Source organism: Pleurodeles waltl, chromosome 8, assembly GCF_031143425.1.
Source record: "Pleurodeles waltl isolate 20211129_DDA chromosome 8, aPleWal1.hap1.20221129, whole genome shotgun sequence".
Taxonomy (NCBI): domain Eukaryota; kingdom Metazoa; phylum Chordata; class Amphibia; order Caudata; family Salamandridae; genus Pleurodeles; species Pleurodeles waltl.
The window spans coordinates 1,008,262,424-1,008,277,910 of NC_090447.1; the positions used below are offsets into that span (position 1 = coordinate 1,008,262,424).

A 15,487-nucleotide genomic window follows, 5' to 3' on the forward strand; every position below is an offset into this window, starting at 1 on the left:
TATGTACATACGTATTCACTCCATTGCATGGGCACTATTACTAGCATACACAACTCCTACCTCACCCTCTGCGGGGAAAACAATCTAAGATGGAGTCGACGCCCATGCGCAATGGAGTCGAAATGGGAGAAGTCCCTCGATCTCGTGACTCGAAAAGACTTCTTCGAAGAAAAACAACTTGTAACACTCCGAGCCCAACACCAGATGGCAGGATGTGCACAGCATGTGAATCTGCAGCAACTAATGCCACGAACAGATGTACACTGGGTAAGTGACATTTTCCTTAACAAGCTGTTGAAATATTGTGTGATAGAAAAGAACTGACTTCTTACAGCCTTTTGTTTCACAACTATTGTCAGACATCTCACTTGACAAAAAACTCTAACTGTGATAAGATAAAGAAATGTAAACACCATTTTCCAGGATAAGATAAGAGTAATTAGTAAAAAGACAAACCGGCATTTGAACTCTGTCCTTGGACAGACAGCAAATGTGTCAAGATAAAAACAAGATTTAAAGGCATCTTTATTGCTCATTCACCTGTTCCTTCCAGCATAAGTTCACTCGCCAGAACTGATAAGTAGGTGCTAGAAATAGCTCGACCCGATAAAATCTGACTCGCCATAGTGAGTGGGCAGGTATATTTTTCAAGGCTTGCCATATCAGCATAACCAACAATTCACTGTTTACAAAATCCCACTACTATGAAAAAAGTACTCACCTGGGATATAGTTACAGGGAGGGCAACTTACAAATGGCTTCAGCTTGTTTAGAGGAGAGGTGGGGCTTACTACGGTGAGTAGATAACAGAGAGGCCAACATTGAATAATCTGTATACTGAGTTAGTCTATATCCACAGGGAAAACCAGTTTGTCCAAATCCTGATTCAGGATTTGTGAAAAGATTGTGGGATGTTCTGTAAATACTTGAGGGAGACGGGTCCAAAAAAGCTGGCACTTAAATGTGAAGAAGAAGAAATACTGACTCTTCTCATGAACAAGGATGGGAAAAAAAGCAGACTAAAGATAAACCACCATAAACCAGGAAGCATTGGCAGGGATGCAGTTGAAAATGGTAGTGGGGGTTAGGAATGACTATGACGTTTGGGATCAGCACATTATTAATAGCCCTAAGATCTTGGACAAACCTGCACACATTGGTTTTCCACACCTTGCGTATTGGGAGAATAAGATTGTTACATTCAGTAGCAGTATGTATTATAAACCCTTGCTTAATCAAAGCTATTGCTGGGGTAACATATACTGAAGTGTTATAGTAACTTCTACTGAAGGTTAATCTTCACATTTATAGGGTCCATTGAAGTGATGAATCCCACATTGTTGGCCCCTGTGCACCACAATGTGGATGGTACCTGTTAAAGTAATTCTGCTAAGTCAGGGGACATGACAAATCAGATCTTCTTCTTCAGAGCAAAGCAAGCTGTCACTTAAGAATGCAAATATCTTATCTCTTGTCATTGAAGTATATTCGGGAACACCAGTCTGGAGTACAAAACACAATACAGTACAATTTGCACAATAAGTACTGTTCCTAACAAGTTTGGTTTGTCAGAGGAGTTGGACTAAGCAGGATGGATTGCTTATCACTAACAGGTCCTACAGAAACTGACACTGAATCAGTAATATGGTGGGGGCACTTTGATTGGAAATACTAACTGAGTCTGTGCTCATGCATGAGAGTGGCAAAGAAGGGAATTCAGAGGCTTTGAGAGCCAAGTAGCATGCACCCATGTCAGTAAGGCATATCAAGCACATTGTGTTTATCATCAATGACAAAATTCACAAAATGGCCCTTTTGATCTACTAGTATCAGGGTTTACCCCACAGTTGGAACCACTTGTGCTGTCCCAAAATTCAGGGTTCAAGTTATGAGCAATTTAAAGGTACCCAGGTTGGTCAGGGAGGCCCTGCCTGTTATAGCTGCTTACAGTGAAGCTTTGTGAGTGGAGCTCCTCGGTGTGCCAGCTAGCTTAAGGCTTGGATTGAGTTGTGTGAATGGTTTTCAGAGTAGCCAGGGAGTCTACACAGGAGATGATCCATGTGTTGAGGTTCATGATGGAGCATGCTAGATCTTTGTGATGGGAGGAGGGTGCATTGAGACCGGAGTGCACAGATCCAGGTGTCTTAGGGGTTTTATTCCATTTGTTGTTGGACGGTCTGGGTATGTTCGGTTCTAGGTTGGTTAGGAAGGTGCTGGCTGAAGCAGATAAGAATGCTTGGTCCAGGTGTGTAAGGTGGACTTATCTACTGTGATGTTGGGGTAATTGGTGAAAATGGAGTCTAGGACATGTCTGGCTGCATGGATGGGGGTCTTTCACCCATTGGGTGAGTCATACGGTGCTGAGGTCTTCCAGAAAAGTGATGGAGTTTGGGTTAGTCTTGGGTTCTAGGTGGAAGTTTAAGTTTGCAGAGAAGGAGTTGGATAAGCGAGCTGGAGGGGCGATGAGGTCTGCAAGCGTGGAATTTTAATTGGATCTTGGTCCAGGGAGCAGGCGTAGAGTAGAGCTTCTTGAGTTGTGGTGCTTGAGTTGCTGTTTTGAAGGTCATGTGTTCTACCCAGTCGCTGATGTGCTCCAAGGTAATAAAGTTAATTTCCTCGGTAGATGATGGTGAGTCCACCTCTAGGTTTGTTGGTTCTGTCTTGCAATTATGTACCTGGGTGGGGGGGGACGGCGGGGGAGGCTTGAGAAAGGGAGGAGGGTAACCAGTGCTATCTCAGGAGAGGATGCTGGGTTAATTCAGGTTTTGATGCGAAATAACAGGTTCACACAGAGGTTGTGTAGGAGGTCACAGATGTCTGTGGCTTGCTTGGTGGTTGAACAGGTGTTTAGGAGTAGGTAGGTGATTGTGTCGTATGTATGGTGATAGAGGGCTTAGTGTTGTGTGTGCTATGGTAGGGAGGGGTGGTGAGTGAGGGTCATGGTCTGTCCGATAAATCATCAGTTTGGGGAGGAGTATGCACCTTCTGTCCAGGCAGGAAAGGCCTGGGTGCAGTGCGGGATTGAGCGCATGGAGGGTTTTGGCAGAATTGTATTTTGGACTGTGTTCAGTGGCTGGCAGGCCAGGGGTCCTGGTGCTGGACATTGTCAGGACATAGATTGACATAGTCAGACTAGCCTTTGGCGCACCTGCTGTGTTCTTATGCCAATCGTTGTGGGCGGAGCCTAAAGTGGTGGAAAGAAAAGGCCAGAAAAGCAGAGTGAGGCATTCAAGTGGAGAAGGGTCATGAAAAGGGGGGAGAGTTAAAAAGGCAAAAGAGATCAAGAGGCATAAAAGGAGAGATGTGAAGAGGCACAAAAGAGAGGCAGAAGGCACCCAACCGGTTAGTAAGTTGGGGTTGACTTTGTTGATAGTGGCACTTGTGGCCCTTGTGTTCTTCGCCAACTTCATGATCATCACTAAGGAACCTGAAATACTCAAAATTTTGGCCTGGCATGTACTCCAAGATTACTAACACCTTTCTTAGGAGTGAGTTTCTTACCCCTTCTAGGAAGCTCTCATTGTGAGGCACCTTGATCTGGATTTTCCAGGCCACATGATGTCATTACCCCATTAACTCAAAAGTGGCAGAGTAGGCCTGGCCTAACACATCCACTCTGCTTGGTGAATAGAAAAGCTAAATGGGTTGACATAAGGTTCATTGTGTGATGAAATATTCAGATATCGACCTGAGAACTGGGGTTGTTGACTGACCAAGCCCAGGCTTTATTTGATTAGACAATTATGCAGCATTCTTGAATATTTTGTTAATCTGCTCCAGAGTGGTCGCAACTGTTTGCCAGTGTTTCATATACATTAGGACAATGGTGTCCAGTATTTTTTTTTTTTTTTTTTTTACTTGAATGCAGCATTCTGTATTTTATCACCTCTGATAGTTCTTCAGTTGATATCATTGCCCTTTTGTAGAAATAGCACAGGAGGAGGAGGGTACTATTGACCGGCCTGATGGTTTTCAATAATCACAGTTCTGGTTGCCCTTCTGGTCTGACTTCTGAATTATATTGTTTATAATTGTGAGAGTGAGGTTCTGCATTTGCAAAGTTTATTTGTGTTCCCTGGCATGAATTTCCTCAGCAGTGGAGCATAGCCAATCGATAACACTATTTGAGCAGCTCTACGATTTCATGTAACATTCATTACTTAACCACAAATTAATTGGCCATCAGTACCATACACACGTGTTCTGATAATTCATCTCTAGCCCCTCATTCTGAATTCAGTTCGGCCAAGGCAGAGCGGTAATTGCTGTAGAAGACAATTTCCCCTGGTAGCTAAAGTCTGAAAAAAATGGGTGGAGGAAATGAGGTGTCATAGGAGAGGGGCAAGGGGATCTGGTGATGAAAGTGGAGCGTGGTGGAGGCTCCTGAAATGTCTGCTCACACTTTGCAGAATGAAACAACAGCTTTATGCCACACTATTTACCACGACAATCATTTACATTTATATTGTTTCAGCTGTCTGCCCACTTTCCTCCTCACTGTGAGATGTCATTAGTATTCTCCACAGTCCAAACCGTAACTTTAAAGCATTTCTCATTAACAGTAGGTTTCTTACTGTGAACACAAATAAAGAGATTTCCTATTTTGCTAGCTGAGTACCGAGCAAGTTGAAGACTTAGGCAGAGGTTTTTTTTTCTGAATTACAGTTAAGGGCCTCATCTTGAATTTTCCCGACTTTGTAGATGAGAAACTGGAGGAAGCAGGGGGTCGAGTGGTTGTGGAGGGTTGTGTCGAAATATACGAATTCATTTCTATCCCTGCAGCAAAATCCATCTGCTCTGAATTCTTCCCCCCGGGATAAGGTCTAACCACACAAACACACAGTAATACTGGGCCCAAGATTGTGTATTTTTCCCTGATTCTTCGAACTAATCTACTGACATTTCCTGCATTTTAAGAGCGTTTTAGTAGGTGGGCCTGTGGAATCATGGGGTAGGGTAGGCCCCGAGGAGCATTTTGTTACTCCCCTATTGTGCTGCAGTGGTCGGAGGGAGGGTCCAGGATGCACTGCTGCTCACATCAGCTGCCCATAGCCCTACAGCAGTTTCACCAGGTGAGATTCCACAAAAACTGGGCACGGAGAGGAGATACTGGGCTACATGTAATGGCCCAAGGCAGCATCTCCCTCCGAAGTTATTTCCTCGATGGGGACACCACCATTCATAATGAGGTCCTAAAAGAAAATTCCTCTTAGTGTCCATGGAAATTGCGTTCTTTGTATTTATTCTCTTGCTACCAATTGCATTTAGTCAAGAAGATAGTTTGTAGTGAATCAATAATACAAATATTTACCATATTTCAGAAGAAGCAAAATGTAATTTATGCCATTACCTTTGGTTAACTCTACAACCTTACATTTTTGTATCTTAGTAAACTAACTCCCGTAGTTTTCATTGTAGCAGTAAATGGTAATGTTGCAGAACATATTTTAGTTACTTATATGAATGTTGCCATTTTGATTCTACTTCTGTTTTGTTGCAGCTGTTCTTCAAAAACAAAGGACTCGTAGACGAAGAAGGATATATTTTGTTTGTTAGGAAAAATGCAATTGTGGTCCTTATTCCAAAGTTTGGTTTAGAAGGAACTGTCTTCTTCGAAGAAAAAGACAAACGAAAAGCCAAGATAATTTATAACGATGAGGTAAGTCACCAATTTAAATGAAGAATGCAGTTATATTAAAATTGCCCCCAAAATAACTTTTTTATAACTTTTCGAATAAAATGTGGCAGTGTTACAGATAAACAGAGCAGCATGCCACAACCAAGAATGACCCAGGTTTCCATTGTTTGACACAGATATGCTTGGTTTTGTAGCTCAAGAAGGAACAATGTGGCCAACCTTTGCTAAGGAGGCAGCGAATTACGCAAAGACACTGATGCTCTCAATAGGTAATCGCTGTACCTCAAGTCTGGCTATGTCTGTATGTAACAGCTAGTGTGACTGCAAAATTTCATTTATTTGTTTTGCAAGGCTCCAGCATTTTAGGACGATCCTGGGGTTCCCATTGGCTTAACCTAGAGACATTAAATATTATATTAGTGTCATAGTCAGCAGATCTGAAGCAATGTCTACTATGTTAAAAATCCTAGTATAGTCTTAGCTGGATTTAGTTTATAATTGCGCTTCACCCTAGAAGGCAAATTTGAAAATATGCAGGCACCAGTTTGCATGGTAATGTCACACATGCTTGTGCAGTACCTCTCTGTGGCTCTGCCATGCACTTGAACTTTCTGTTTTTAGTAGGAAGGTGGTGAAATAATATTTGCTCACAGTCGTTAATAGGAGACATTTGTTCGATTATATTGATATACAAGACCGTTTGAGGTCGAGCCTGCAGACAGCGTGTATGCTTCTTTGCTTGCTGAGATTTTGTGTTTTAAAAAGAAAGAAAACAACCGTAGAAGGGGCTTTTAGCCTGCCAAGTACTTGCCATGTATTGGCATCGTTATCACTCTTCTTTGATGCTTTCTTATTCAGCAGCGCTAGTGAGACGTCATTTTCTGTTACTTCGTTTTCTTTCTGTGAGCAATGGACCAATTAGGGATTGATTTATCCTAATTAGTGTCCATCCACTGCTCGGGCTTTGATAGAGGTACTATTTTTAGTTGTGGGGAGAGGAAGTGAATTGCCCAGAATCACCGTACGTTAAGCCGATTTCGAAACCTATTTCAGAAGTCAGCAGCCTTGTCCGTAATGCCACATCCCCTTTCTTAATATAACCCTCTTGTTTGGGTTGCGTCGTGAAGGTGGGTAATTGCCATTGTATTTTTAACTAAGGGAGATTTAATGTTCAAAAACTCACATGCAACAACCGCCACGAGTCAGCTGGAATTCCCCCAGACAAAGCTGGCAGGATGTGTGTTTTTTAAATTTATCTTCACATGTTGAAATACATTTTCTATGTCACCTCATTATTTAATTAATGGAAACACGATCTGACCAAATCTTATTCCAACCTGCAGGAGAATGTTGAATGGTACCCTTGCCTCGAGTCCAGAAGCCTTATTAGAACACTGGAATATTGAGAGGCAATTGAAGTCATTGTAGTGGCTCTTGGCTTATAATGGCTGGTAGAAGCCTTCTACCCCAACAGTCCAATGTGTGTCCTTCTGTTACTCCCTTTTTAATTTACAACATTTTACCCTAAGTGGGTGGAATGTTCTAATAGCCTTAAAGCCCTTCTGCCTCGGCCTATACCTGTTGTTAAAAGGCTTTCACCCTCGTAATGGGACCACGCCTGCAGTTCGGTGCTATAACTCTGGTTCAGGGCCTTTAACCACCAGTGGGCTATAAGGCTATATTAGTGGTGTGTTTTATCGCATGATATAATTTTGGCAAGTGTTTTATGTTTTTTGTAAAAAGGTTTTCTGTGGAGATGAGCACAAACTATACCGTGTAACTTTTCGGGGCAGCTTCAGAGACAAATAACAAGCAAAAACTGGAGACATGTTTCTCTGTCATTCAAGTGGCAGGCCCGTCATATTCCTGGTCCCACCCCCACATTCCTGTTCCCACCCCCACATTAACATGGCATGTCATATTTTTGCTACTTAAGTACTCAGCAGCTACATTCTTACATTAGTCTGCTACCATTTTGTCAGTATATTGGCTAACTCCCTCCGTAAATGCATGGTGCCCCCTTCTGAGCTCCGTTGACCAGTTTTTTTATTTCCATGATTATTTCTCTGCCTTTTTGCCCCCCTTTCGCCTGCAGGCAAACGTTGACACGTATGTCATGCGACTGTTCTCCAATCGGGGCTTGCAAGTTACAGAGAACAGTATACACCATAGGGACACAGGTACCCTAAGCATATTGTTAGGTTAATTTTAGAAACCGCTGTTCTTCCCCTCCCACAGCTGGGACACTCCTCTTATTGCAAGTATTGAAGCAATATGTTATGCAAATTATATGCCAGGGACAACAGGGACCCAGTAAACCATGGGAAAAGCAAAACATTGCAGATTAACGCATTTAATATCTGGTTTCCCTCGGCAAGTGAAATACATGAAAGCCTTCATTTTTCTTTATTAGGCAAATATCATGGTGAAGAAAGGGCTGAACTGCAGCAAAACTTGGCGAGTTGATTTTTATTGAGGTGCGGAATTTGCAAATAATTTTGCTGAAAGGAAATTAGGCACTGGCCGGAGCTCAGCACGGGCACATATTAATGCACAATGGCATGTGTCACAAACTCCCTGCTCAGTGTAGTGGCAAGGACTGGCAAAGTGTAACATTTGAATGAGTGTTAATACACACCCTGTTTGGCCTTACTGACTTAGCAGGGAAGGGTCATCCCTGTGACGTCCTTAGGAGCTCACATCAAAAAACAATATATAACTTCAGAGTTCTCCACTCATGAATGATCCCTGATGTGTGCAATGATGAAACTCTCCAGGTAATTTTAATTCGGTGCTGGTCTTCACGTCTTCGCCTCAGCAAGTCTGGTGCGCAGTGTCGAAGCTTGCATTGCTTCATAGCACTGTAAACTTTAATAACAACTTATCTCCCGGAGTACGTTCCTCCATTGTAAAGCCACTTTACTGCAGCATCAGTCCAATTTACAAGGTGAGGATTACGTTATTGCGTTTCTCCCCTCAGTCCCACCACCCGCCGTTGTTACTGTCCCCCGTTCACCCTGTTCACCCTGTACCACTTCCCCGGCATTGCTTGTCCTGTACTCCCACACATCGTTTGTTGCCTGCCTGTAGCCTTATCCCCCTTCCACACCTCCGTTGTTGCTGCCCCTTCACCTCTCCTGCCAGAAAAAAGGACTGTGACTCTGGCATCGCTGGCAACTTTAAACCACGGTTTTTCCTGAACATTATCAAAGCAAGTGGGTCTCGCCTGTGCAAGATCTATTGGCTCTATCAGTGTTTGATTTAGCTTTGTTGTACAGCAGCATGACTGAAAGTAAAACAGAAAGAAAAAATGAAAAAAGAGCTATGATGGCATGCAATGCTAGATCGTCCTAACTCTTTTTTTAAACTTTCAGCCATGCTGCACTGCAGCTGTACAATAGGGCTGAAAAAACATTACCATAACCAATAGCTTTTGCATAGGCGAGACCGATTGGCTTTGCCAGTGCTTGTTTTTAAATTTAATTTAGCACCATACAGAAAGCTTTACTTCTCCTATGCATACCAAGTATAGGAAATTATATGATTCACAGTGTGTGTATGTTTTTATATTGCTTGACCCGTTAAATATAAAACTAAGGACATCTTTAAACGGCACATTGGAGATAAGAGAATGATTGGGACCACTGAGCAAAACACCTCATTCATATTTGAATATCTGTCCTTGCCCCATGGGAATCTACATAGAGAAATTCAACCGGTTACAGCATTTATTAAGCATTAAATTGTACGTTGGCTTATTACCAGGGGAGGGCAGAAAGTTAGTTGCGATTCTTCTTTAATAGAAAGGAAAACTTTTTCAGTTCACAAAGGCTATTTAACATCAGACTATTTTACATTAATTAACTTTAGTAAGGTTAGGCAACCAGTTCATCAGATCTATGCAGAAGTATTCCTTCATCCATTTTGCAGGGCAAATGAGGTTGTAATTTTAATGAACTTGGAAATGTTTATCTTTTAATTTTTTGCGGCCCCTTGAAACGAGTACTAGCAAGATAGTTCTATTTGTGCAATGCTCTTTTTAAAAAAAAAAATGTTTTTTTAGAAGTAGTGGGTGTTGTTTTGTGTTATAGCAACATGTGTTTTAAGATATGCTGCTGTCATCCTTAAATCAGGATGACCCAAAAATGATTTGTGAATGCAAACGCTAACAAATATTGTATTTAGTGAGGAGTAGAGCATACAGTGCTGGAATTTTTGATGATTATGTCCTCTTGAGGCATCTAGTAAAACTTGTGATATTGGTGATTGAGGCGTTTCTGTTTATATATTTAGGAAAGTGCCCTCTTTCTTAGCATGGCTACCCCCATTTCCTGCCTGTTGTCAGTACTCCGGGGGCTCCTTAGAGGACCTCCAGCTTTGTTACCACCAGTCTGCCCAGCTGCTGCCACCCCTCGGACAGGTTTCTGCACTCCTGCTGCTTGATCTGATCAAGCCCAGGAAGGCAGAACAGAGGATTTCCTTTGAGAGAGGGGGGTATCACTCTCTCCCTTTGGAAATAAGTGTGACTGCCTTGGGAGGGGCAGCCTCCCCAAGCCACTGGTTTGCTTTGAAAGGCACATCTGGTGCACTCTGTGCATAAACAAGTCCACACCAGTTCAAAGACCCCCAGTCCCTGCTCGGGCACGAAACTGGACAATGGTAAGGGAAGTGACCACTCTCCTGTCCATCACCACCCCAGGTATGGAGACCAGAGCTCTTCCAGAGGGTCCCTAGGTTCTGCCATTTTGATTCCAAGGTTGGTAGGGAACTCTGGGAGCATCTGAGTGGCCAGGCCAGGCAGGTGACGTCAGAGCCCCCTCCTGATAAATGCTTAACTGGTTAGGTGACCAATCCCCCTTTCAGGGCTATTTAGGCTCTCTCTCTCTTGGGTGGGTCCTCAGATTCGTCTTGCAAGATTCGTGCAGGACTCCTCTGCAACCTTTACTTTGACTTCTGGCCTCCGGAACTGCAACTGGACTCTCCAGGAACCTACAAACTGCAGATCCACGAGTAAGACTCTTCTGCAACATTGTATCCAGAGTTCCTGCCAGCTTTGCAACAGTTTCCTCGCTGTGCATCCTCAGAAGACTCCAACTCTTCATCCTGCACAAGAAGAAGAAGGAATCTCCCTTGGAGTGAAGAAGTCACTTCACTCCAACCGCAGGCACCTACAGCAAGCGACGACCGGCTGCGTGGATCCCCTCTCCTGCTGAGCTGCATAGATCCTGCATCACAGGTGGTTGATCGGACTAGTCCTCTCTGCCAGCTGTCCAACTTTGGTGGAGGTAAGTCTTTGCTTTCCCACGCAGGACAGCACCCCTGTGCACTGTGTCTCTTGCAGCTGCCAAGGCTTGTTTGCATCTCCTGCAAGGGATCTTCAGGCGACATGCAGCTCCAGTCCCCAGCACTCCTTCCTGCAAATCCCAGCCTCCCACGTGGTTCTCCTGCGGCGTGGAATCCACTTTGTAGTGCTGCGTGGGCTTCTTCTGTCTTTCCATCTAGTGGGACACGTGTCGGTGCTACCTCTGCTCCTGAGAGCTCTCTGCAACGCTGAGGATCCCCTGTGACTCCCCCTCCTGGGTTGAGTCCTCCTGGACCTTGCTGGTCCCCGGCAGCACCTCTTTTCCACTAACCGCAAGTTTGTCTTTACCAAGGCTTGTTGGTGGAAATCCGACACCCGTCTGCAATCTTCCTTCCAGAGTGGGACACTGCAGTGCTGACCTGTTCTTCAGAACCATTGACCAACTCCTGCAACCACAGCTGGGTAGGTAGTACCTCCTTCTCCTCCTGGACTCCACTGTGACTCTTGGACTTGGTCCCCTCTCTCCACAGGTATTATTTGTTCAGGAATCCACTGCTGGTTTTCTTGCAGTCTTCTCTGGGTGTCTTCTTTTTGGGTCCTTTTGGGTGTTTTTTGGGCAAATCCAGTGTTTTATTCCTGCACTCCTGGTTGCTGGGGGGTACTGTGGCACATACCTTTGTGGTTTTCTAATACCCCCAGCTTTTTATAAACACATTTTTATTGTTTTCAAAAATTTATATTTCTAAACATTTAGTACAGACAGAACAATGCAGTTCAGTTTTACCCATTATTAACATTTGCACATATGGCATTTCAGGGAGTATATATGTTGCTTTAACAAGGCACAATAGTGGGAAGATCCCTCTACACTTCTTACTTACCTAGGTGGGGGTACCTTGTTCGCATTCCATCTTTTTAGTACATGATTTGTGCTCCCCCTAGCATCACTATTGGTTATTACTGTTTTCACAGTTTTCTGACCTTTTCTATGCCTATTTCTGATTGCTAGTGTATATTTGTGGTGTATTACTTACCTTCTAAGGGTGCGTCACCTGTCTAGCGATTTGTGATAATCTGTGCCACAAATAAAGTATTTTTATTTTTGTACAACTGAGTGTTTTCTTTCATGTGTGTAAGTGCTGTGTGACTACAGTTGAATTGCATGAGCTTTGCATGTCTCCTAGATAAGCCTTTGGCTACTCATCCACAGCTACCTATAGAGAGTCTGGCTTCTAGACACTACTTATACTTCACTAAGAAGGAATACCTGGACCTGTTATAATGTGTATGTACCTTGGGTACCCACCACACACCAGGACAGCTTCCTACAATATATAACACTGGTGAACACTTTCACAATCTCTTTTACTGTTTCATTGTGATTCCACTACCCAGTGGAAGGACACTGCAAGAACATACTTGTGCACACTAATGATCAATCAATCAGTGATGTCTGAAGGTGCTGTTTACTGGCATGCTTCTCAATCGAAAAGCCAGGTCTTGAGGTCCTTCCTGTACTGCTTCAGTGATGCGGTCTGCCTGAGTTTTAGAGGTAGCATGTTCCATGTCTGAGTTGCGAGGTAGGAGTAGGATCTTCCTCCTGGTGTGCTTTTCCAGATCTTAGGAAGGGCTGCGAGGGCCAGCTGGGAAAAACAGAGATGTCTGTTGGGTACTTATAAGGCGAGGTGTTGGTTGAGGTATGTCGGTCCTATGTTGTGTAGTGCTTTGTAGGTGTGGATCTGGAGTTTGTATGTGATGCATTTGTTGACTCTGAGCCAGTGTAGGTCTCTGAGGTGGGAGGAAATGTGGCTGTGTCGAGGGATGTCCAAGATGGGTCTGGCTGCTCCATTGTGGATTCTTTGTAGTCTTGATTGTAGTTTCTTGGTGATGCTGGCGTAGAGAACAAGAGAGTCTGATCAAGCATTGTGTTTAATTAAAAGCCAATTAGGAGGCAACTGAAAGAAGTAGAACTATTTTTAATGTATTTGTACTTCCTAATCAAATAAACAGCTGGCAAATTTCCATGTATAGAATACAAGCACAGCTATTGTACTGTTAGTCAGCTGTAAACTCAAAAACAAATGACCCATTATTTAAAATAACTGTCTGCAAAACTTATTATAATTTTCAGTCACTCCTTACCTTATTGTATAGATATGATGGTCATTAAAATGGTTGGTGCACGCATTCAGGCTAATACCTTTTTGATAATGATTATGTTCGTGTCTACACAAGAATTAGAAGAAATAATCAGAAACATGTCAAGGCAGAAGTCGTGTGATATTGATTGCGCAATGTGTTGAGTAAATATAACCATCATTGGATATCCAAGCTTTTATGAAATTCATTTAAAAAAAAAAAAAAGTATTTGCTGTATGAAGAACTTTTTAGAATGTTTGGTTGGACAGTTGCTGAGAAGATAGTGGACAGTCCCTGTGACGATGTTGGTTAAAGTGTTCAGGTTTATGTCAGAAGAACAACAAAATGCATTTATCTAATGGGTACAGTTTCGAGCTTGCTTTTTATCCTCCTGTTTATTTGGACATTAGGTGTTGTAAAATAAAACAAACACCCTGGATAATGTATAGAAGTGTAACATGCAATCTGATAGAGACTTCTAGTTGCAGATTCCTTAAATTAGCATTTTCCCCCACGCGTCAGACTGGATCTGGAGATTTTTTTCTTCGAGCAATACCCTTGCACGTCGATAGGTGGCGTCAGATGACTCAGCAGGCGTCGTTGGCATCGTAGTCGCCATGATGACCTTGGGAGTAGTACATAGACGCCACCTCAGAGCAGTGACAACAGTTCTTTTCTTTCCGCGCCACGCGCTGATCCAGAGAGAGCTGCCCTGGTCTCTTTTTTTGACCGACTTTGACCCTTTTGTCGTGTTTTTGTTGAGTTTTTTGGTGTGTCGAGGATGTTCCTGAAGAACGATTTCAAACCATGCGAGGACTGTCACCCCATAATGTCAGTGACGGATCTGCATCGGGTCTGTTTGTGGCGCCTGAAGCGCGACCACCACCCGAAGTTGTGCTCGGAGAGCCAGGCCATGCACCCGAAGGCCTTGAGGGAGCGGTCGCTCAAGCTTATGGCGGCCCGGTGCTAGACTCCGCATAGGTCCTGGTCTCGCTCAAGGAGAAGGTCTCAAGATTGGTCGCAGAGCCACCACCATTCTTCTTCCTCGAAGTCATCAGGTCAAGGTAAGAAGAAGAAGAAATCTAAGAGATCCCATCACCCTTCGACTTCACCCTGTCGCTCGGATGATGCGATGTGGGAAGAGCGTCGACGCTCAAGGCCTCCATCTCCGGAGCCTGCTTCTGGGTCCACTCCGTGCTTCCCTAAGTTTCCAGGAGCCAGACCAACCCCTGCCCAGTGAAAGGAGTTTTATGAGGCCATGTCCCTCATTTTTCGGCAGGCCGACCCTGATACGCGTCTTCTGGCCAAGGGGTTCGGTCGGGGGCCTTCATGTTCCACACCAGTAGCTCTGACCACTGAGGTCCCCTACGGATCTACTCTCTGATCCGCACCGGCGCCGGTCGCACTATTGAGATCTTCCCCGGTGCTGGTTCGATTGTCGATGATACCAACATCGGTGGTGCTCGACATCGGCCCGATCCTCATCCCCGATGACTCTTGAGTCGGACCGGCGTTGGCCAAAGCCGTCTCAGTCTTCCATGGGGCCTATTCACCCCAGGTCAGATTCTGAGCCTATTTCTCATGGGTACGAATTCGGGGAAAGATTGGAGGGGTCCCTGGACCCTTATGAATACCAGGATGACCCTAGCTTAGACTGGGCACACTAGTTGGGTGTGGCCAGTGGTCTGGACACTTCTCCAGATGCTGGCATGCTGTCTCCTCCTACCGTGGCTGCGGAGGAGGGAGCGGCTTGTTACATGGTTGTCAGTAGGGCGGCTGAGGTCCTCAGCCTTGAGCTGCCTACTGTTCAGGTCAGGTCGAATCTCCTAATGGAGGTGCTTCAGCCAAGGACTTCCACATCACTTCTGCCATTCAACAAAGCCCTGATCAATGTCCTGTTGGGTACTTGGTCCAGGCCCAACACAGGGGCTCCTGTGAACAGGACTATCGCACGCTGCCATCTGCCCGCCCCGAACTACCCTGAATTCCAGTCCCAACACCCCACACCTGAGAGCCTTGCATCCTCTTACTCCAGCACATTCTCTTCCGCATCCCCAGATAGGGAATCAAAAAGGCTGGAACAATTTGGGAAGAAGACGTTTTCTTCCTCCAGTCTTGCGCAAGCTCTGCCGCAGGTACCGGAGAAGGCCCATGCTATCATCTCCCAAACTGTCACCGATGGGAGAGATGCAGCAAAGCACACAATCAGATGTGGCCTGGACACAACCGACTCTCTAGGTAGATCGGTTACGAAAACGGTGGCCTTGAGACGCCACGCCTGGTTGTGTACATCTGTTTTTTTGAGGGATATCCAACAGACTCTTATGGACATGCTCTTTGATGGTTCCTGTCTCTTTGGAGACAAGGCAGACTCAGCTTTGGAGAGGTTCGAGGACTCCCGGGCTATG

General features: G+C 44.5%; 1 protein-coding gene across 1 annotated transcript in view; it reads left to right on the forward strand.

Annotated features, from left to right (window-relative positions):
- DIS3 (DIS3 homolog, exosome endoribonuclease and 3'-5' exoribonuclease) overlaps positions 1 to 15,487 on the forward strand; it is a 260,018-nt gene that overhangs the window by 225,512 nt on the left and 19,019 nt on the right. Inside the window, exon 20 of the mRNA XM_069205287.1 lies at positions 5,501 to 5,659. Within this exon, the coding sequence (XP_069061388.1) occupies positions 5,501 to 5,659 (159 nt within the window). The remainder of the gene's footprint in view (positions 1 to 5,500; positions 5,660 to 15,487) is intronic.